A 23,874-nucleotide genomic window follows, 5' to 3' on the forward strand; every position below is an offset into this window, starting at 1 on the left:
TAAGGAATTTTTTTTGAAAAAAACTACAGGATAGTAATGGACCATATTTAGGGCCTCATCATTTTGCCCGTCATACACAGCTTCCACCCCTCTTCAGCCACAGAGCCCACCAGCTCCCATCCCACTATGTAGATCTACTTCCAGCGGGGCTCTGTGGCTCAAGTGAAGAGGGAGTGGCATAAGCCACCGTCACAACAACAAAGGAGGCTTCCCATGTTTCATAAGGAACAATGGGGAGAAACCGGCCAGTGGATACTTCCTCTGTGGGATGGGGTAGATGGCAAAGTGGGCGATCCAGAGGGTGATGGGTTCCCTGTGCCAGGCCCCAACGTATTCACCATGATCCGTTAACATGATGAAATCCTTAATCCTTTAAACTAGTGTTTCTCAACCTGGGGGTCGATACCTCTGGGGGGGTCGCGATGGGGTGTCGGAGGGGTCGTCAAAGACCATCAGGATACACAATATTTTCTGCTGGTCATGGGAGTTCTGTGTGGGAAGTCTGGACCAATTCTATTGCTGGTGGAGTTCTGAATGCTCTCTGATTGTAGGTGAACTATAAATCCCAGCAACTACAACTCCCAAATGTCAAGGTCTATTTTCCCCAAACTCCAACAGTGTTCACATTTGGGCATATTGAGTATTCGTGCCAAGTTTAGTCCAGATCTATCATTGTTTGAGTCCACAGTGCTTTCTGGAGATAGATGAACTACAACTCCCTAACTCAAGGTCAATGCTCACCTAACCCTTTCATTATTTTTATCTGAACATGGGCTTTCTGTGTGCCAAGGTTGGGTTAATTCCATCTCTGGTGGAGTTCAGAATGCTCTTTGATTGTAGGTGAACTATAAATCCCAGCAACTACAACTCCCAAGATCCAGAGAATGAAAATACATCCTATCAGATATTTACATCATGATTCGTAACAGTAGCAAAATTCCAGTTATGAAGTAGTAACATAAATAATTTTAGGGTTGGGGGTCACCACAACATGAGGAACTGTATTAAGGGGATGAGGCATTAGGAAGTTTGAGAACCGCTGCTTTAAGCCATTTGATCCTTGTAAAAAAATCTTAAAATGTGCATTTCCACAAAACCATTATATCATGAATATTTTTAAACATTAAAGAGGTTCTTCTATTTCATTTCCAGTGAGACAGAGTATATCACAGGCACTTTGCAGAGAAAGAAAGTAGACACACAGACTATATAACTACACTGGTTACACCAACAAAAAAAGGAAAACATTCCCATATATTCTAACACTCATTCATCATTCATTCATTCTCCATTCATGCATTCCCATCCCTCCTTCCATCTCTTAGACAGTAGAACCAAAAATGGGCCAGATTGCGTTTCCTGCAAATCGGCCATTCTTCAAATACACCATCTTTCTCCGTCCCTTGGAGAAAGCCATGGGCAACCATACTCTGCTGTCTGCTACACTTTTGGATAGTACGTAAGTTTTTTTTCTTAAGCTGTATTGTGTTTGCTTCATCTTCAAAAGAATTGTTTGCTTCACAGTCAAAGAATTGTTGTCTTTGACTATGTAAACATGTTGTTTTCAACCACAGTTAATTATTGTCTTTGTTCATGTCAGCAGTTCAGCAGTTCATGAATTCTTCACCTCCTTTTGTAGTTTTTCATACTTTATTCTCAGAATTGCATCTTCAAACTTATTTAGGCCTCAATCATACACCTTTCATACAATTTCATTCAATCTGCACATTATATTTATCACAACTACCCAGGCACATACATTGTCTCAGCTTGTATTTATTCCAGTTGTAAGTGTTCTCTGTGCCTGCATTTACTATCCCTTTCTGTCTGTATATGTTTCACTCCCATTTTCATGTTTTAGGCCATGACACTACAGCAAGCGGCTTGTCTTGGGTGCTGTACAATCTGGCCCAACATCCACACTACCAAGACCAGTGCCGGGAGGAAATCCAGGAACTGTTGCGTGACCGGGACATAGAAGAAATTGAATGGTAATGGATTGCAGTGTCTGGTTTGAAATGGGTAGATTGTGGTGGACTTGAGGCCAGATGTTCATTATTTAACTAGAAGAGGAATAAACCCTTCCTCCATGTACACACACACACACACACACACAAAACAAAGTGAACTAAGATGGTGTGATAAAAGTTACTTTTTGTATTATTACCGTATATTCCGGGGTACTAGACTGTAGGGGCAATGAAACCAGAATATTTCCCAAAAAGGCAGAAGCCCCCTTTCCAATAGGGAGGGCAAGGATGGACACCACGAAAGTTGAATCTTTTAAACTGCAAAAAAACCTATTTATTGCGTGGCCATAGCAATAACAACAAACAAGCATACAGGGATGCAATCAAAGGGTTTGTCGCGACCCCCAATGGGGCTGCAGAGCATTTATAGTAAATGGAATATACATTTTCATTGGTTCCCAAAGACAAATCATTTCATTGGTCTAAGTTAGCTATACAGTTGTTCATTAGTTGTTTATTATTTTGATTGACATTATAGCACACGTGGGATCCTAACAATGGCACAACTATGGCACAACTATGGCACAACTATGGTCTATTGTTCTCTGACCATGACTGTATCCCACCTGTTAGTCTGTTGCAATCATGGCTTCAGAGCGACTGGGAAACTTGCGGGTTCTAACTAGCCATCAGCTAGCTGGTTTTGTCCGGATATACTGTTATCCTTGAATAGTAACTTCTTCTTTGGAGCACTGATTTCTCAAACAATCAGCATTTTCTGTGAACATAGGCCTACTGCAGAAATAGGCCAATATGGCAGCAAATCATGACATATGGGCATTGGGAAGATCTCTGAAAAATCCCTTTTTAAAACCACGTCCCCTCCAAGACGACTTTTTAGTCATGTAAAACCTTATAAAATTTTGGGGGTCGTCCAGTACGCCGGGCATAAAATAAAAATAATAATTAAATTACTTAATATGGCTGCCTTGGCCTCGGGCTCCCCTCCTCCTCCTGCTCTTCCTCCGCCTTGGCTCATGGGGGCCTCCCGGGCAGGCTCCCCGTCCTTCCTGGCTGCCTTCCTTGCAGAGGCCCAGGCCTCTCCTTTGTTGGCAGCCAGGCCCCTGGGCTGCTTCCCACGCTGCTCAGGTCACTCTCTTTCTTCCTGTCCATGCCTCGCGAGAAGTGCCTCTTCTCCCGCGAGACAACATTGTCTCGTGGGAGAAGAGGCACTTCGCGCTAGGCCTGGACAGGAAGAAGGAGAGCGGCCTGAGGTGCGCTGGGGGCCCTTCTGATCAGGCCGCTCTCCTCCTTCCTGTCCAGGTCTCGCGCGGTGCCTGGACAGGAAGAAATAGAGCGGCCTGAGGAGCGTCGCAGACCCTTCTGATCAGGCCGCTCTCCTTTCTGTCAAGGTCTTGCGTGAAGTGACTGGACAGGAAGAAGAAGAGCGCCTGATTTGGGGAGCCGTCTTAAACGGCGAGTATATCCCCAACTCTCAATTTGGTTGCTAAAATTGGGGGGTCGTCTTATAGCCCCAGTCGTTTTATACCCCGGAATATATGGTACTTCCAGATCTACCAGTATGGCTGCTGCCAAAGATCAGAGAAAAGGATTAACTACTGGCATTATGAGAGAAATGTAACTGGCTATTTTTTGCCTGGCTAAACCACAAAGGAAAGTGTTGTTAGGAACAAGAAGACACTTACAATCCCTTTCTAGATAAGCTGCAATCTGTTTTTGTTGTTCACTAGTACAAGCAAACAAAGACATTTTTGTTTAGGTTAGTCTTTGGCAGGGGTCCTCAAACTAAGGCCCGGGGGCCAGATGCGGCCCTCCAGGGTCATTTACCTGGCCCTCGCTCAGGGTCAACCTAAGTATGAAACTACTTGAAAGCACACAATAACAACAACAATCCTATCTCATCAGCCAAAAGCAGGCCCACACTTTCCATTAAAATGCTAATAAGTTTATATTTGTTAAAACTGTTCTTAATTTTAATTTTTGTATTGTTTTAAAATGTTTTTTTGCACTATAAATAAGATATGTGCAGTGTACATAGGAATTCATTCATGTTTTTTTTCAAATTATAATCCGGCCCTCCAACAGTTTGAGGGACTGTGACCTGGCCCTCTGTTTAAAAAGTTTGTGGACCCCTGGTCTTTGGCATGCAACCTGTTCTGTTCTCAAATGGTTTTGTTCTAACTTATTGAGTGCTGGTCATATCTATTTATTGATGTATTGTTACTTCCATTCTATTTTGTTTTTATGTTTCACTTCTAATCAATTGTTTTAATAATTACAATCTGCCCTCCACATTTGCAGGTCTCGCTTTTGATTATTATATTCTCTCTCAGAATCTCTAGTTTCTCCAGAGTGATTCTAAGATCAAAGGGCATTTCCTTTTTACTCATAGCTTTTCCATTTTTGTAGGGGTCCTTCATCTTTAATCCCCATGAAAGTGTATTGGCTACTATAGTGCAATAGTTTGTTTTTAATCCTTAAGAGTCCAGTGGTATTAAATGTCTGTTTTATGTTCTCTTTTCAATCCATTCTTGCTCTTAATTGATTATAGGTTTTTAAAGTAATCATTTCTGGCAAAAAGTCAGAGTATAAATCAAATTACTAGGCAGCCCCTTCTCCAAATCCTATTAGAGCAGGGGTCTTCAAACTTTTAAAACAGAGGGCCAGCTTCACAGGCACTCAAACTGTTGGAGGCCAGATTATAATTTGAAACCCCCCCCCCATGAATGAATTCCTATGCACACTGCACATATCTTATTTGTAGTGCAAAAACACTTTAAAACAATACAACAATTAAAATGAAGAACAATTTTAACAAATATAAACTTATAAGTATTTCAATGGGAAGTGTAGTCCTGCTTTCGGCTGATGGTGTAGGATTGTTGTTGTTGTTGTTGTTGTTGTGTGCATTCAAGTCATTTCAGACTTAGGTTGACCCTGAGCGAGGGCCGAGTAAATGACCTTGGAGGGCCGTATCTTGCCCTTGGGCCTTAATTTGAGGACCCCTGTATTAGAGTCATAGAACAAATGGAGATATAGCCACTAACATAAGTCTAGTGTATCAGTAAGGATCTATTCTCGGCAGTATTCAACCCATTTATGTCATCTATATCATTCCTCGGGATCCTATGGGGTGTTTTGTCCCTTGAACTCGGACCATAACAAATGGAGCCCTTTTTGAAATAAAGGCTTTTCATGAAGTGTCAACAAATCATCGTGAACAGTAGGTCTAATGCTTGGTCCCTTTCTCTTCTCAGGGATGACCTCTCCCAGATGCCCTTCACCACCATGTGCATTAAGGAAAGCTTGCGCCTCCACCCGGCAGTCACAGTCATTTCTCGAAGCTGCAATGAGGATGTGAAAATGCCTAGTGGACAGGTTATCCCCAAAGGTATCTATCCAGAGAGGGATCTGGTGTACCCTCGGCTTCTTGTTGGACTCTCTATTCTCCTTTATCTCAAAGAAGTAGGAGTCAGTATATGCCTGAAGGAGCTGCTGACTACCATGTTTTTGCACTGTTAGCATGACATTGTGGAGCCCCCGGTGGCGCAGTGGGTTAAACCCCTGTGCCGACAGGACTGAAGACCGACAGGTCGCAGGTTCGAATCCGGGGAGAGGCAGATGAGCCCCCTCTATCGACTCCAGCTCCTCATGCGGGGACATGAGAAAAGCCTCCCACAAGGATGATAAAAACATCAAATCATCCAGGCATCCCCTGGGCAACGTCCTTGCAGACGGCCAATTCTCTCACACCAGGAGTCACTCCTGACACGACAAAAAAAAAAAGCAGGTGAAACCAAGTGAATGTTAGAATTTCAAAACTTTCTGTATTTTAGAAAGTAGGTTGACTCTGTGGTTTGTTCACATTGCTCACTACATTAGTTCATTTGAAGTGAGTGCTTGTTTTCCTTTTTCATAGAATTTCACTGCAACTGACTTTGTTTGATTATTCTTAACAATATCCCAACTTTCCTCCAAGGAGCTCTAATTGGAGATACATGTCTTTCTTTCCCCACCTCACTTTCCCCTCGCAATTGTGTGAGGTAGTTCAGGCTGAGAGAAAGGGAGAGTGCGACTTGCCGGGCAGGCACAATGTGACCCAGTAGGTGTAGTGCAGTGGTTCTCAACCTGGGGTCCCCAGATGTTTTTGGCCTACAACTCCCAGAAATCCCAGCCAGTTTACCAGCTGTTAGGATTTCTGGGAATTGTAGGCCAAAAACATCTGGGGACCCCAGGTTGAGAACCACTGGTGTAGTGGATCACTGGTGATTATCCTCAAGTGTCTGCAAGATATGAGCAAAAGGCATGTCACCTCCAAATCATAAGTGGGGAAAAAACAGTATGCTTTTCACAATCATATTTGTGAATGAGGAATTACGGAGAAACCTATGTATATTGAGGACTCAAGCTACACATTAGATGTCTTACTACTCTCGTGAAAAACTGAAAATTGGAAGATGTGCTGTCATTTTTTCAATGTTTATTCCCCTTCCCAATAATAATGTTCCACTGTTTGCCTCTTGAAGGAGCAGCAAAATACAAGCTTTATTTATGTATTTGCGATATTTATATGCCGCCCTTCTCACCCCCAAGGGGACTCAGATTGGCTTACAAGATATATATACATACAATATATTATATTATTAGCATAGTACAATATCAGTAATAAATATTACTATATTGTATTATACCATCATATTGTCATATTATTAGTAATATTACATATAATATAAATATACGAGGGGTATTTTTTAAGTAAGGTCCGTTGGAACATAAGTACACAACGAAAGTTTATTTCAAAAAAGTAAATTTATTTTCAGAAAGTACATACTTCACTCTATTTTTGACAGCGTTGCCAAGTTTGTTCAAACACTTATCATACCTCTGAACCAATTTTAAAATCCCCTCTTCATAAAAACTTGCCGCCTGCTCCGATAACCAAGAGTTCACTGCCGTCTGTAATCAAAGAAGGGCAACCGGAGCGGTCCTCATCATGGACGTTGTCACGGCCATCTTTGAATTGCCGTACCCACTTACGCACTTTGCTTTCACTCATAACAGTATCACCGTACACTTCACAAATCTGTCGATGAATTTCTGCAGCAGGCAGGTTCCTTGCTGACAAAAACTGTATCACTGAGCGAACCTCACATGCGGAGGGTGAGTTGATAGTCTTAAACATTTTTAAAGCACAGAACAGAACCGTACAGGTTAGCTACAGAGCGGAAACTGAGCACAGTTGTTCCCGAGGCATGCTGGTACACGACGCACGTGCTCATTGCGGTATGCGCGAACTACTAGTGTCTACAACAAAACGGACCTTACTTAAAAAACACCCCTCGTATAATTATAATATCATAATATTAGTATTAGTATTACATTGCATTACATTATAATATTATAAATATTATATTATATACAATATATTATTATATTATATTATTATATCATATTATATTATATTATTAACATAGCACAGGAGACAAAGTGGAACTGTCTTTTGAACCCCTCTCTCTTCACTCTGTCCCAGAGCGGCAGTTGGTGCTGGGGAGAGGGGTCCCCAACTGATGACATATCAAGCTTTCATTACTCTTCCCTCCCCAGGGGTCATTTGCCTCATCAGTATATATGGGACCCATCACAATCCTGCTGTGTGGCCGGAGCCCGAGGTACTGTTTCCAGTCTTTGATATTCCCAGTTTGTTCTGTCCAGTAGACAGTTTTCTTGTATTGACCCAGGGAGGTGAGAATTTTTTGTTTTCAAATTCACTTTTTGCTTTTTTAATCAGTTGCTAACCATTCCCTTCTCTTTAGACAGGCAGTTTACAATTCTTACTGCCTTAAATTTGTGAATTCTTAATGTCTTAAAAGAAGATACTGCAATTTACATTTAAAAGGTCTTTTTCTCTCCTCTTTTCTCTCTGCTTTTCCCTTTTTCTAACAGTAGAATATGTCCATTTTGAGGGTAAAAGGGTAAAAGTCATTTGCTCATTTGCTTGGTACTTGCCGTTAATTATGTAGTCGAAAATTCATTAATTTCTTCTCTTCTTTTTTTCTCCTCTTATTATTTATTTATTTTATTTACAGCTTTTATATTCCGCCCTTCTCACTCTGCAGGGGACTCAGGGCGGATTACAGTGTACACATATATGGCAAACATTCAATGCCAATTTTGACATACAACATATACAGACATACACAGAGGCTATTTAACTTTTTCTGGCCGTCAGGGGAGCTGTCGCTTTCGTCGTCCACCTGCGACATTGATGAAGTATTTCCGCATTCCCCGCATGCTTTTTGCTGAAGTCTTTATGGCCTCATAAATTTGTTAATTTAGCCTCCCCACACTTTAAGGTGGTACCTTATTTTCCTACTTGACAGATACAACTGTATTTCAGGTTGCAAAGGTCGACAACGGGCTACACAATTGGTTGGAAACCCAACTCATGACCTTTTGGTCAGAGTGATCTTAACGCAGCTGACACTCAGCCAGCTGCGCCACAATCCCGGTCTTCAATCCCGGCCACAATCTTCCTCCTTTGACATAGATTTATTGACTTTCTGTGCTCTTAATTGGACTTTAACTTTAACTCTGAAGGGTATAAAGTGTTAAAAAAGGTGAACAAAAAGCAAAATAAATAAAAGTTCTTGAATTGGTTGGCAATTTTGGCTAGAAAAAAGCAGCCACAAAAAATATGTGTGCCATTCTCTCTCCACCTCAGGACATTGCTTTTTTGGAAAGGCTGTGTCCTTCCCATGGGGAATTCTGCAGGTCTTCAGCACATCCTGTAAAGCTACCCCTGATAAAAAAAGTTCACACATCACCCTTGATCTTTTATTTAGTCTAGGTGACCTTCCTGACCCTTAAAGGGTATTTGGAAGATACTTTAAATAATTGCCATCAGGAGCAGATAGATCTGGTCTCACTGCAATGCTCAAGTTTTTGTAATCCATTGCTGAAAAGATGTCTAGCTTCATAAATTACTGCAGTTTCAGCATAATTCCCAAAAAAGCACAAATCATATATCATGAAGCAGCAGCATCAAAAGTACAGAAACTGGATATTAAAAGTGTTAAATTAAACAACATAGTCTGAATATGTTCTATCACGTGCTGGGCCTGTAAATAATTTCCTTTAGAACAGGATGTGCAACCTTTGCCCAGCGGGAAGCCAGGGGGCCCAAGGAGAAGTTCTCAGAGGTTTTCCACCACAAATGATCTTTAGATGGCTTGTGAAGTATAACAAAGTCTTTTATTAATGAACAATCAAACAGAAACTTCTCTTGTCTTCAATAAAGCTAAGCAAATTCTTCCAGGCTTTATGCAACTGGTGGCTTCCTAATCTTGCCCACAAAGGACAGGCAACTGTCTTCAATAACTTCTTCTTTACTTTAAAGGAAAATCCCCTTTTTTAACTTCTCCCAGGCTGACTGTAATCTAACCCTTACTGATGTGGGCTCTGCTATCGGGTCGAACTGTGTCTCAAAGCACCAAGTGGACCTACCAGTAAAGGCTTAGATATTCTCCAGCTGGAGTTCTTTAGTCTTTAGGGCTGTTTTCCTGGAAATCTTTGAAGACTCTTAAGACTGTTTCCCCCCAGAAAGTCTTAAGGGTTGAAGCTTTTGTACAGGAGAAGCTTTCACACGTCCTGTACATTAGCTTTCCTTGCTGAGACTAACTAAAAATAGCTCCCTTCCCTTCCCAATTGCCCTGAGCAAGGGGCGGAACCAAAACTTAATGGTGATGGACAGGTGACTTGCCCTATGACTGCAACCAAAGGAAGCCACCTTTCTGCAGAACCTCTGAAACCTAGGACTGCAAACAAACATTTAATACAAAGCAAATAAAGTTGGAACTCCTGGTACAGCCGTACCAGCACAGAATAGTTTTTATAATGGATTGCTGTGGGCTTTTATAATTCTTCTGAAAAGTATTTGCACTTGCAACTAGAACAATAGAAGAACCAGAGTATGGCTTAATGAGAGCTATTGTTTTCTTTCTTTCAGACACTGTTATGAGGCCCCTTTCTATATTATAGATTAGTTTTTTCCAGCATCCACTCCCTAGTCAGTGCTTCTTCCTGTGGGAATACTAGTATGCCTATTTTATGCTTGCATTTGACACAAGGTTAATTCAGTGTCATGGTAATTTCCTTACATACACACTCTGTAATTTCTAGCCACATAGTTTCCTCACTGTCGGCTATTGGGCTGTTTGAGCTCTTTGGGACGCTGTAAATTGGGACTCCTGGGAAAGCCTGTGAAAATGCTCAGCCACAGAAAGACTTAATGTCCCATTCTGGGAGCTTGCCTAACTTCCTGCTTCTTCCCAGCCTCATGGAACTTGTTTTTGAAATCTGTTGTCGTTCTCACAGGTTTATAACCCACACCGCTTTGACCCAGCAACCTCAAAGCAACAGTCCCCCCTGGCCTTCGTCCCCTTCTCTGCAGGACCGAGGTGAGCAGGAATTCACAGGTTCCCAAAGACGTAGTATTTGGAGTGAGTCTTTCAATCAATGCTGGTGTCCCTGTCAATGAGGCAATGAATGCCAACCCTGACTTAAAGGAACCAAATTACTGGGTTGTTGTAGGTTTTTTCGGGCTATCACACAACAACAACAATCCTATCTCATTAGCCAAAAGCAGACCCATACTTCCAATTGAAATACTAATAAGTTTATATCTGTTAAAATGGTTCTTCATTTTAATTATTGCATTGTTTTGAAGTGTATTGTTTTGAACTAGAAATAAGATATATGCAATGCGGGGGTGGTGACGCCTGACAGGGAGCTCTGTCGTGGGCTGGTCCATGAGGTCACGAAGAATTGGAGACGACTGAACAAATGAACAACAACAATGTGCATAGGAATTCATTCATGTTTTTTTCAAATTATAATCTGGCCCTCCAACAGTTTGAGGGACTGTGACCTGGCCCTCTGTTTAAAAAGTTTGAGGACCCCTGCTCTAGAACATGGCCATATAGCCCGAAAAAACCTACAACAACCCAGTGATTCCAGCCATGAAAGCCTTTGACGGTACTAAATCCATTTGAACCAATTTTGCAGGAATAAAAAAATGTGCTAAGGACGTGCATTCTTTTGTTGTACATTACATACATTTGATAGTTTTGATCTGTACATAATATTCTACTCCTAGCCAACAATGTGCTGCCACCGATAACTCATTTTTCTATTTTGAGAGGATTTGGTACCTACTGGAAACAAACTCCATGTTTGGATTTGTTATAGTGATGTGCAGAAGACCACTTGTTGACTTGAAAAAGGCATTTGTAAGATACAAATCATCCATTATTTGGTCTCCAGAACTCCTTGCAGCCCTGCACTCTTAATAAGTGTATCAGATACCATGTCACGAGGATTTTTTTTCTCCCCTTCCCTTAACTCATTGAACTGTCATGGCATGTGACTCTTCAGAACAAACAAACAAAACTCAGGACACTGTGCAAATTTGCCTCAGGGAACTCCTGAACTGAAAAACATGATGAACTCAATAGCCATCTTTGGTTTGTCCCTCATGAAAAGACCTTCTTCAGCTTTCCCCCTTAGGAATAACATACAGGCCTCACCACCTCATGGTTTCTTTTCACAGTAGAACACCAGCCTGTTCTATTCCCTTTTGGTGCTAGGATATGGCATTTTCCATAAAACATTCCTTTCTCCTCTTTGCAGGAACTGCATTGGACAGAATTTTGCCATGGCGGAGCTGAAAGTGACCTTAGCTCTGACGTTGCTCCGGTTTGTGGTGCGTCTGGATGAGAAAAGCCAGGCTGTACGGCGCAAGCCAGAATTAATCCTGAGAGCTGAGAATGGGCTGTGGCTTCAGGTGGAACCTCTGCCAGCCAAGCCTTGATCAGGAAGCCCTCGCTATCTCCAACCACAAACTGGAAGTTTTAGCACTGGATCTACACAGAAGATTTGTGGTGGTTGGGAGCTTTCTGCCTAAACTAAAGCAGCACACTATTGTTTGTGCACCTCCATCACTGTGCCTTCCTTACCGTTGCTCCTTAGCTCTGATATTATGACGGAGACAAAGATACATTCTAACAGTTTATGTCCTACTACATTAAAGTATTACAGGTTGCAACAGTGAAAATGTAGTTTGCCATTGTTTTAAACTTATAGCAGTACTTCTTGCGCCATGGTGTCTGGAGAGCTCTAACCTAACCATAGTCTTGGTTGCAAAGAATGATATCTTAAGGCTAATATTCCAAACACTCTTTGTTTTTAAGTCACTTTTGTTTGAGAAAGAGAGAACATGATAGTACAGTAATACTACAACAAGCAAAATGTTGTGTTACCATTACGGATAAACTCCGTCGCCAGTCTGACAACAGTGGATCTATTGGTACTTCTCGACCTTACCACAGCGTTTGACACCGTCGACTACGATCTAATGATTCACCGTCTTGCCATGTCTGGAGTTCGCAGTCAGGCACTTAATTGGTTCAACTCATATCTCCGGAACCGGAGTCAACACGTGGAGTACATGGGTCAAGTCTCCGATAGACCCCCCCTCTTATGTGGGGTCCCCCAAGGTGCAATTCTCTCTCCTCTCCTCTTTAACATCTACGTTAGACCCCTTGCTAGTTTGGCTCGGAGTTTCGGCCTGGACTGCTACCAATATGCGGACAATACCCAACTCCTTCTGCGCCTGGAGCCTGGACCAACGTCAATTCCAGACAATTTCACCCGATGTCTGGAAGCTCTGTCGAACTGGCTACATGCTAGCAGACTGAAGGTGAACCCGGCAAAGACTGAGATTCTCTGGCATGGCTGCCCGGCAGGTCTGACTCCTCTATTACCCACCTTCGATGGTGCCGCCCTATCTCCATTGACCACTGTTAAGAGCTTAGGTGTCGTCCTGGATTCTCAGCTGACAATGGAAGCTCAGGTCGCTGCTACCAGCAAACAGGCCTTTTTCCATCTACGACAAGCGAGGCAACTGGCACCCTACCTATCTGACGAGGCTCTGGAAAGAGTAATCCATGCCACGGCTACGTCTAGGCTGGACTATTGCAACGCCCTGTATGTTGGCCTTCCGATGTCTACAACACAAAAGCTCCGTATTGTTCAGAATGCGGCCGCCAGGTTACTCACAAGAACGCCCATGAAATGCCATATAACACCAGTGCTGCAACATTTACATTGGCTTCCAACTGAGTACCATGGCCTGTATAAGATGTTAGTTCTGACCTTTAAAATTCTTTACGGCCAGGATCCATCATACCTTAGGGACCGCCTCTCCCTCCCCATTATCGGAGGTCGCAATGACCAGTCCAACGTGACTTACTCCATATACCGGGTCCTAGAGAAGTGCACTTGGAAAGGACCAGACGCAGGGCCTTTTATATTTCTGCCCCTGCCTTGTGGAATTCCTTGCTGCCCTACATGAGAGCCATGCGTGACTTAGAGCCTTTTACTCTAGCACTTAAGACCTGGCTTTTTACTAGAGCATTCGATCTCTATTAATTTTTAATTTCTGTATGTATGTATTTTATCTTTTACAATTTTGCTGTACATCGCCTAGAGCATTCGCGGATGGAGGGCGATTAATAAGTAATTAAATATAATATGATATATAGCAACAAAACTACACAACCACATTGTACCTACAACTACAAAACTACAACTTGTACAAAGCACAAAAACAACACACATATGTTGTTGTTGTTCATTCGTTCCGTCGTTTCCGACTCTTCGTGACCTCATGGACCAGCCCACGCCAGAGGTCCCTGTTGGCCGTCACCACCCCCAGCTCCTTCAAAGTCAATCCAGTCACTTCATGGATGCCATCCATCCATATGTTATGAACCCCAAAAGGTTCCTGTTCTTTTGTGCAGAGTGTTCAAGGAATAGTAAGGTAGTTTAGACCAATGAGACACTTTAGAGACCAAATTTGATTTTAACACTATTCATGTAACATTTATTGAAATACAATCACCATAGAATCACATCGGAATCATATCAAGAGAGAGCTCTCGTGCACACATACATTCACACATACTCACACACACACAGGCCTTCTCCAGACGAAGATGATCAGCTTTCCTCTGAGAAGGTGTGGACGTTCCTGGTTGTCGCGGATCAGGAAGCGTGCATGTTCTTGAGATCCATTGCATTTATAGGCCAAAATCAATTTTTCTTCTTTTTAATAAACATGCTGTTCTCTTCTTTCAAATCCTTTCCAGTTCAGGACATCCTCATTCCAGGCCATATGACTTATGGGGTACCTCCTGCACACTCCTTACACTCCTTGCATGCTCAGTCGCACACATTATTGTTCATTGGTGTTCAGCTATGCCTTGCTGCCTCCTCGCTTTGACTGCCAAGTCCGATTCATATCATGCTTTGCGTGAACTCCATGCAGTATTTTCCTCAGGCCTGTTTCTTCTGCATGCACTCAAACATTCACCCATTACACATACACACAAGAACTAAAGTAGCAAACAAAAAGTAAACAAACACTTGCTATCTGGTGGTTTTGTCCCTTATTATTCTAGGGATTAGGGATCAGTTGGTTTTCCCTGTAATAGGCAGTAAGAGCACCTAGAGCTTCAGAGAGCATCTGTTCAACCATCTCAAAACTCCCTGCTTGAGTGGTAATGGCACGATCATCAGCATAGATGAAGCTCTCTGTCCCTTCTGGCAGTGGCTGGTCATTTGTGTAGATGTTGAACATGGATGGAGCAAGCACGCTCCCCTGAGGCAGGCCATTCTTCTGTTTCCGCCATCTGCTTCTCTGGCCCTGGAACTCAACAAAAGGGTTCCTGTTTTGTAGCAGGTTTCCTATGAGGCAGGTGAGGTGGTAGTCCTTTGTGATATTATACATTTTTTTCATAAGGAGGCGGTGATTCACAGTATCATAAGCTGCTGACAGGTCTATGAAGACAACTCCTGTGATCCGCTGCCTTTCAAAGTCATCTTCTATGTACTGAGTCAGGTTCAGCACTTGCGATGTGCAGCTTTTGCCTTTCCTGAAGACAGCTTGTTGTGGAATCAGACAGAGGTCTATTTTTTCCATAATTCTATGCAAAATAAGTCTCTCCAGAACTTTGTAGAGGTGGCACAACAGGGAGATTGGTCTGTAGCTTTTTGGATCATTACGGTCTTTGCCTGGCTTCAAGATGGCGATGACTCTTGCTTTCCTCCAGATTTTGGGGATCTGACAGGATGCAGTGCAGTTATTCATCAGCTCCAGTAGCCAGCGCCTTGCTTTTGGACCAAAGTTCTTGATTTGTTCCATCAGTAGATCATCCAGGCCAGCTGCTTTGCCATTCTTACATTTATTGAGAGCCATGTCCAATTCAGTAGGTATAAAGGGTTCATGGAGGTTGTTGTTCTCAATCTCTTGTTGTCTGGCTTTTGGTTTCTTTCCTACTTTGGTGGCAAGGTTGGGTTTCCCATTCTTCAAGAGTTGGTGTGCTATCTGATCTGCCTTTATGTTGGCATGGGTATTAGTTTGTGAGGGGTCATTGCTCAACTGTCTTAGCAGCCTCCACACCTTCTGGCTGCTCCTGCCCATGTCGACCTCTGTGATCAGCTTGATCCACTGTTCTTTCTTGACTTCAGAGATGGAGGACACAATGCTCTGCGCTGCCTGAAGGGTCTGCTCACTAAATGGGTCTTCATTGTGGAGCCTGTAATAGTTTTCCAACAAGGCAGCTGTTTCAGGAGTAATGCCCTGAAGGTATAGTAATATACCTTATAGTATATTATAGTATAGTAATAGTATAGTATAGTAAATAGACATAGTATAGTAATAGTATAGTAATAGGCAGTAAGTACAGTAATATACTATTACTTATAGCAGGGGTCCTCAAACCTTTTAAACAGAGGGCCAGGTCACAATCCCTCAAAGTGTTGGAGGGCCGGATTATAATTTGAACAAAAAATGAATGAATTCCTATGCACACTGCACATACCTTATTTGTAGTGCAAAAACACTTAAAAACACTACAATAATTAAAATGAAGAACAATTTTTAAAATATAAATTTATTAGTATTTCAATGGGAAGTGTGGCCCTGCTTTTGGCTGATGAGATAGGATTGTTGTTGTTGTTGTTGTGTGCTTTCAAGTCATTACAGACTTAGGTTGACCCTAAGCAAGGGCCGGGTAAATGACCTTGGAGGGCCGCATTCGGCCCCCGGGCCTTAGTTTGAGAACCCCTGACTTATAGTATAGTAATAAGCAGTAAGCTGCGCCAGCTGCGCCCGTATCTTGGGAAGTCTGACTTGGCCACGGTAGTACACACTCTGGTTACATCCCGTTTAGACTACTGCAACGCTCTCTACGTGGGGTTGCCCTTGAAGACGGCTCGGAAGCTCCAATTGGTCCAACGAGCGGCAGCCATGATACTAACAGGAGCAGGGTGCAGGGAGCATACAACCCCCCTGCTGTACCAGCTCCACTGGCTGCCGATCTGCTACCGGGCTCAATTCAAGGTGCTGGCATTGGCCTATAAAGCCCTAAACGGTTCCGGCCCAAGATACCTAACTGACTGAGCCCACGAGGACTTTGAGATCTTCCAGGGAGGCCCTGCTCTCGATCCCGCCTGCGTCACAGGCATGGCTGGCGGGGACGAGAGATAGGGCCTTCTCGGTGGTGGCTCCTCGGCTGTGGAACACCCTTCCCGTAGACATCAGGCTAGCCCCCTCCCTCTTGATATTCCGCACGAAGTTAAAGACCTGGTTGTTTGAGAAGGCATTTGAATAGTAGTGCAATGACGGGTAACTCGACCATAGGAATGGAACAACGGAAATGGTATTTGGATTGTGAATTTGATGATGAGACGACTCGGAATGGCTTGTAGTTATATTGATGTTTCTGATGAGATGTTTTGATAATGATGTATTGTGGATTATTTTTTTGCACCTGTTCTTCTATGTTGTACACCGCAATGAGTCGCCAGTAGGCTGAGAATTGCGGTATATAAGCGAAGTAATAAATAAATAAATAAATAAAATAAATAAGAGCACCTAGAGCTTCAGAGAGCTTCTGTGCAACTCAACAAAAAAGCTCCTGTTTTGTAGCAGGTTTTCTATGAGGCGGGTGAGGTGGTAGTTCTTTGTGATATTATACATTTTTCTCAGGAGGAGGCGGTGGTTCACAGTGTCATAGGCTGCTGACAGGTCTATGAAGACAGCTCCTGTGATCTGCTGCCTTTCAAAGCCATCTTCTATGTGCTGAGTCAGGTTCAGCACTTGTGATGTGCAGCTTTTGCCTTTCCTGAAGCCAGCTTGCTGTGGGATCAGACAGGGGTCTATTTTCTACACTGGAGAAAGAATGCAATTTGACAGCCCTGGGGCTGCCCTGGCTCAGTGTGCAATGGGATCCTGGGAGCTGTAGTTTGGTGAGGCCCCAGAGAAGGCTACAGACCTTGCAGAGCTACAACTCCCCCCAGGGTTGCCTCGCATTGAGCTAAAGCAGATCAAACAGTGTCAAGCTGCATTCCCCCTCCAGTGGAGGTCTGACACATGCTCCCTTTCTCCCCGGATCTCTCTCTCTTGATGTAATCCCGCCCTTCACACGTGACGCGAGGACAAAGCCACCCTTCCTGGTCTCATGACCGGATGCGTGGAGAGGCTCTGTTTACGATCCGGAGCCGGCCAGAGAGAGAGAGAGAGAGAGAGAGAGAGAGAGAGAGAGAGAGAGAGAGACGAAGAGAACAAGGAGCTCCATGGTGGCGTCGCCTGGACCCCCAAGGTGAGCCCAGTGGGAAGTGGCCTGTCAATCATCAGGGCTGCTTTTAGTTTGGGAGGGGGCTCCAATGTGGATGGCCCAGGAAACAAAAAGCTCTCCTAAGCCTTTCTTGACACTGTGTAACACGCTTTCTGTTCCTGGCTTATACATGTCATCTCCTCCTAATTGGTTCTATCATAAAAACATGGGGAAAGTTTCTTAAACTGCAAAAACTGTGGTTTTTTGCGGGACATCCTGCAGCACATGTTGCTTTTATAGTTTTTCAATGAGTCTCTCTTGGGGCCCTTCCACACAGCCCTATAACCCAGAATATCAAGACAGGAAATCCCACAATTATCTCTGTAGATCACTTGCTGGAACACCTCAGCAAGCGAGAGTCCAAAAGTGGCAGGCTCAAACCCAGCACCTCAACCAATGGCTGATACCAAATGAGAGACTCCCTCCTGGGCACACAGAAGACCGGGCGACTTGGAAGGCGCTGAACAGACTGCGCTCTGGCACCACGAGATGCAGAGCCAATCTTATGAAATGGGGCTACAAAGTGGAATCCACGACATGCGAGTGTGGAGAGGAGCAAACCACTGACCACCTGCTGCAATGCAACCTGAGCCCTGTCACTTGCACAATGGAGGACCTTCTTGCAGCAACACCAGAAGCACTCCAAGTGGCCAGATACTGGTCAAAGGACATTTAACCAGCTACCAAACTCACAAGTTGTGTATTTTTCTGTTTGTTTGCTTTGTTCTGTTAGAAATGTAATATAATGGACTGGCTGCTCTGACATGACAAATAAATACTGGGTTATCTGAGTCCACACTGCCATGTATCCCAGTACAAAGCAGTTGAAACATTCACAGCTAGCTCCAGCAGACAAGAGTCCTTTGTCTCACCCTGGTCATTCCACAGATATATAAACCCTTTTTCCTAGTTCCAACAGACCTCACTACCTCTGAGGATGCTTGCCATAGATTCAGGCGAAACGTCAGGAGATAATGCCTCTAGACCATGGCCATACAGCCCGAAAAAACCTACAACAACCCAACAAAGCAGATATTTTGGAATTTTCTGTCTTGATATTCTGGGGCATAGACACTGAGAACTGGGAAGCCCTGGCCCTTGAGTGCCCCAGCTGGAGGTTAGCTGTGACCAGCAGTACTGTAGAATTTGAAGAGGCACGAATGGAGGGCGAAAGATAGAAAAGTGCATTAAGCCAACCCCGACCGGGACCGCCTTCCACCTGGAAACCGATACCCTCACTGCGGGAGAAGATGCAGATCAAGAATAGGGCTCCACAGTCACCTACAGACCCACCGCCAAGACACTTATCTTGGATGACAATCCTACTCAAACTACAAGGGATCGGGTTGTTGTAGGTTTTTTCGGGCTGTAGGTTTTTTCGGCCATTTTCTCCTGACGTTTCGCCTGCATCTATGGCAAGCATCCTCAGAGATTGTGAGGTCTGCTGGAATTAGGAAAAAGGGTTTATATATCTGTGGAATGACCCGGGTGGGACAAAGGACTCATGTCTGCTGGAGCTAGGTGTGAATATTTCAACTGACCACCTTGATTAGCATACAATGGGCTGACAGTGCCTGGAGCAAACTTTTGTTGAGAGGTAATTAGATGTCCCTGCCTGCTTCCTCTCTGTTGTTGTGCTGTTGCAATTTTAGAGTTTTTTTTAATACTGGTAGCCAGATTTTGTTCATTTTCATGGTTTCCTCCTTTCTGTTGAAATTGTCCACATGCTTGTGTATTTCAAGGGATCGCCTTGTGTATTACGAGGGATCGCCTTGTGTATTACGAGGGATCGCCTAAGTAAGTAAGTAGTATTCTGGGGTATAGGGCTGTGTGGAAGGGCCCATGGAGGCTCATCCAATTCAAGATAGCAGCCACAAAAAATGACGTTTCTGGAGTATAATGACTACTTTCAAAGTAAGTACCGCACAATTAAACAGGAAATGACACTTTCAGACCAGGAACAGATTTTTTTTCAAATTTTGACACAAGTGTTGTGTGCTTTAGCATCTGCATCTACACTGCGATATAATCCAGTTTAAAGCAGATAATCAGCATTCAGAAACTGAATTGTATGGCAATGTAGATGGCGTCTCAGCTTTTCTGTTTCCCTCAAAGCAGCCCTGGGGACAATGGGGATTTATCCACCACCACATATACATATACATACATACATATAGGAGGTGGATAAATCCCTATATATATATATATATATATACACACACACACACACAAGCCATCCCATGCCATGCGTTGCTGTGGCCCAGTCTGTGTATATGTGTTTTGTGTGTATATATTTGTGTATATGTGTTTATATGTGGTTTTGCGCATGCATTGTAATGTATTTTTATTTTTTGGCTTTTTAAGTCTCTTCCACTGTGTTTTCAGTGTTTCTAGGAGTGATGATCATTTGTTGCCCTGATAGGTATAGTGTGTCCAAATTTGGTGTCAATTCGGCCAGTGGTTTTTGAGTTATGTTAATCCCACAAATGGACATAACACACACACACACACAAGCTATACCTGCCACAAGTTGCTGTGGCCAACCTTCCCTCCCTCTTTCTCTCCTTTCTCTCCTTCTTTCCCAACCCTCCCTCTTTCTTTCCTTCCTTCCTTCCTTCCTTCCTTCCTTCCTTCTCTACCTCTTTCCTTCCTTCCCCTCCATTTTTCTTTCTCTCCTTTCTTCCTTCTCTACCTATTCATGGACTAACTCCCAGCAGTCCTCCTGGCTGATCTATCTACTTACTATCTATCTCTATGTAATCTATCTCTCTTACCTATCTGGAGGATTGCTGGGAGTTGTAGTCCAGGAATAAGAAATAGGAAATATGTACGGATTGGGATGCTCTCAAAGAAATCCAAGGAGAAGCAAGCTTGCAGCTTGGAAGCAGAACATTTGGAGCATCCTCCTCTCATAAGGGGTCTGGTCTAGGGGATGCAGGGAGCTGTTGTTTTTGCACATGTGCTCTATCGTCATTTAGCTTTTTTGGGTTTTTAAGTCCTTTCTGCTATTTTTTGGGAGGGGTTTATGAATTATGGTCACTCGTTGGTCTATTAGGGGTGTAGTGTCCAAATTGTAGGTGAACTATAAATCCCAGCAACTACATCTCCCAAATGACAAAATCAATTTTTTGAGTCAAGGACATACATTGGGTTGTTAGCTGTCCTGTGTCCAAATTTGGTGTCAATTTGTCCAGTGGTTTTTGAGTTATGTTAATCCCACAAATAAACATTACATTTTTATTTATTTAGGAATATATACACCAGCTGTACCCACCACCTGTTGCTGTGGCCAACCTTCCTCTTTCTCTCCTTCTTTCTTTCTCTCCTTCCTTCCTTCCCTTTTTTTCTTTCATTCTCTCCTTTCTTCCTTCTCTACCTATTCTTGGACTTCAATTCCCAGCAGTCCTCCGGATCGATCTATCTAACTACATATCTAATCTATCTATCTGGAGGATTGCTGGGAATTGCAGTCCAGGAATAGGAAATTGGAAATATGCAGGGATTGGGATGCTCTCAAAGAAATCCAAGGAGAAGAAAGCATGCATATTGGAAGCAGTACATTTGGATCATCCTCCTCTCCTAAAGGGCCTGGTCTATGGGATGCTGGGAGCTGTCGTCCGAAGGAGAGTGTGGATATGCTATTGCGTGTTTTGTTTGCCAGGGGAGTCGTTTTTGTGCATGCGCTGTAATGTCTTTTTGCTTTTCTGGCTTTTGAAGTCTCTTCTTCTGTGTTTTTCAGTGTTTTTATGAGTGATGGTCACTCGTTGGCTTGATAGGTGTCTTGTGTCCAAATTTGGTATCCATTCGTCCAGTGGTTTTTGAGTTATGATAATCCCACAAACTAACATTACACACACACACACACACATATATATATATACACACACACACACACACACTAGCCATCTCCTGCCACGCGTTGCTGTGGCCCAGTCTGGGTGATCTGGAAAATAAAGTAATGAGAAAGTGTTGGTTTCTAATATATATAATTTCTTTATGCTTGTGGGTAACCAGTATTTCTTGTTGTTTCTTTGTCAGTGTTGACATGGAGAGTGTCAGGTTTTCGCACCCTGGAACATGCAACAGATCATTGTCCTTCTTTAAGGGTCCTTTTCATATCTATGATACTATATCTGTGTGTGAGAATCATATCGATCTATCCCTATCTATCTATCTATCTATGACTGGACGGCTCTTTGTCAGGAGGACTTTGATTACATTTTCTTGCCCTAATGAAGGGAGTTGGAGAAGTATTTTCTGTTGGTCATGGGGCTTCTGCGTGGGAAGTTTGCCCCAATTCTGTTGTTTGTGGGGTTCAGAATGCTCTTTGACTCCCAAATGTCAAGGTCAATTTCCCCCAAACTCCATCTGTGTTCATATTTGTGCATATTGAGTGCTTGTGCCAAGTTTGGTCCAGATCCATCATTGTTCGAGTTCACAGTGCTCTCTGGATGTAGGTGAACTACAACTCTCAAACTCAAGGTCCATGCCCACCAAACCCTTCCAGTATTTTCTGTTGGTCATGTAAGTCCTGTGTGCCAAGTTTGGTTCAATTCCAATGTTGACGGAGTTCAGAATGCTCTTTGATTGTAGGTGAACTATAAATCCCAGCAACTACAACTCAGAAATGACAAAAATTTTTTGAGTGAAGGACATACCTTGGCCTGATAGGTGTCTTGAGTCCAAATTTGGTGTCAATTTGTCCAGTGGTTTTTAAGTTCTGTTAATACCACAAATGAACATTACATTTTTATTTATATAGAAATTTTGCAGCCTGGGAGAGATTTCCATCAGCAATGGAGGACAAAACAGAGAGACCCAATCCTATGGGGGAAAAGATGAATGTGATAAATAAAATTGTAGAGATCAAGTGCAAGAATTATGTGGCTGCGATCCCAATGACAGGCAAGATCCAATAGAAAAAAAACAAACAAAAAGGAATCAATGTAGATGTTTACATAGTGTTGAGTGCTGGCAAAATCAAGGACAGCCAAGGGGAATAATAATTTAATAGAGGCAAGTACCGTCAGCCGGACCATAGAGAAGGCTGAGCGAAGGAAGGTAGATGCTTTTGAACTATGGTGTTGGAGGAAAATTCTGAGAGTGCCTTGGACTGCGAGAAGATCCAACCAGTCCATACTTCAGGAAATAAAGCCCAACTGCTCATTGGAGGGAAGGATAGTAATGGCCAAGATGAAGTACTTTGGCCACATCATGAGAAGAAAGGAAAGCTTAGAGAAAACAATGATGCTGGGGAAAATGGAAGGAAAAAGCAAGAGGGGCCGACCAAGGGCAAGATGGATGGATGGTATCCTTGAAGTGACTGGACTGACCTTGAAGGAGCTGGGGGTGGTGACGGTCGACAGGGAGCTCTGGCGTGGGCTGGTCCATGAGGTCACGAAGAGTCGGAAACGACTGAACGAATGAACAACAACAAACTGTCAGTTGGGAGCAAGGCATCTCCCGGTCTGCATCTGCACTATAGAATGAATGGCAGTTTGGCACCACTGGGTCTATACTGCCATATAATCCAGATTATCTGATTTTAACTGGATTATATGAGTCTATATTGCTATATAATCCAGTTCAAAGCAGATAACCTGGATTTTATATGGCAGTGTAGAAGTGGCCCTAGGTGTCAAGGTTTGGTGAGGCACCAGCACTCTTTGCCAGGGAAAGCTAAGCACCAGTAAAATGCCCAGGATTCTGTCACATTGAGCCTGGGCAGTTACAGTCATGTCAAACTGCATCTATTCTACAGTACAGATGCACCCCAGACTTTGAAGATTTAGCCGTTCCATGCTCAAAGTTAAGTCCTTTTCCTCTCGCCTTGATGAGTTCCTGCAACAAAGGTATCTGGTATTTGTTAAATGATTTTAAAATGTTTATTTATTTATTTTGTAAAGTTTGTGTTATTGTTTATTGTTTACTAGCCATCCCCTGCCACATGTTGCTGTGGCCCACTCTGCTGGTCATGGGGGTTCTGTGTGGGAGGTTAGGCCCAATTCTATCGTTGGTGGGGTTCGGAATGCTCTGTGATTGTAGATGAACTATAAATCCCAGCAACTACAACTCCCAAATGTCAAGATTCTATTTTCCCCAAACTCCACCAGTGTTCACATTTGGGCATATTGAGTATTCGTGTA

At 43.2% G+C, this 23,874-nt stretch overlaps 2 protein-coding genes across 4 annotated transcripts in view; both read left to right on the forward strand.

Annotated features, from left to right (window-relative positions):
• Nucleotides 1-12,229, forward strand: part of LOC132768002 (ultra-long-chain fatty acid omega-hydroxylase-like) — a 50,380-nt gene extending 38,151 nt beyond the window's left edge. Inside the window, exons 8-12 of one of the 3 annotated variants that reach the window (XM_060763531.2) lie at nt 1,862-1,991; nt 5,249-5,382; nt 7,596-7,660; nt 10,365-10,447; nt 11,679-12,114. In XM_060763531.2, coding sequence (XP_060619514.2) covers nt 1,862-1,991; nt 5,249-5,382; nt 7,596-7,660; nt 10,365-10,447; nt 11,679-11,859 — 593 coding nt within the window. In that variant the 3' untranslated portion in view covers nt 11,860-12,114. Of the gene's footprint in view, nt 1-1,861; nt 1,992-5,248; nt 5,383-7,595; nt 7,661-10,364; nt 10,448-11,678 lie in introns of all 3 variants that reach the window. The other 2 variants (XM_067464048.1, XM_060763528.2) reach the window with 2 other exon arrangements.
• Nucleotides 12,230-17,546: 5,317 nt separating this feature from the next.
• The window catches only part of MCOLN1 (mucolipin TRP cation channel 1), a 35,223-nt gene continuing 28,895 nt past the window's right edge, over nt 17,547-23,874 (forward strand). The window contains exon 1 of the mRNA XM_060763524.2: nt 17,547-17,713. The gene's annotated coding sequence lies outside the window, so the exon portion shown is untranslated. The remainder of the gene's footprint in view (nt 17,714-23,874) is intronic.

This window comes from Anolis sagrei, chromosome 2 (assembly GCF_037176765.1).
Source record: "Anolis sagrei isolate rAnoSag1 chromosome 2, rAnoSag1.mat, whole genome shotgun sequence".
NCBI lineage: Eukaryota > Metazoa > Chordata > Lepidosauria > Squamata > Dactyloidae > Anolis > Anolis sagrei.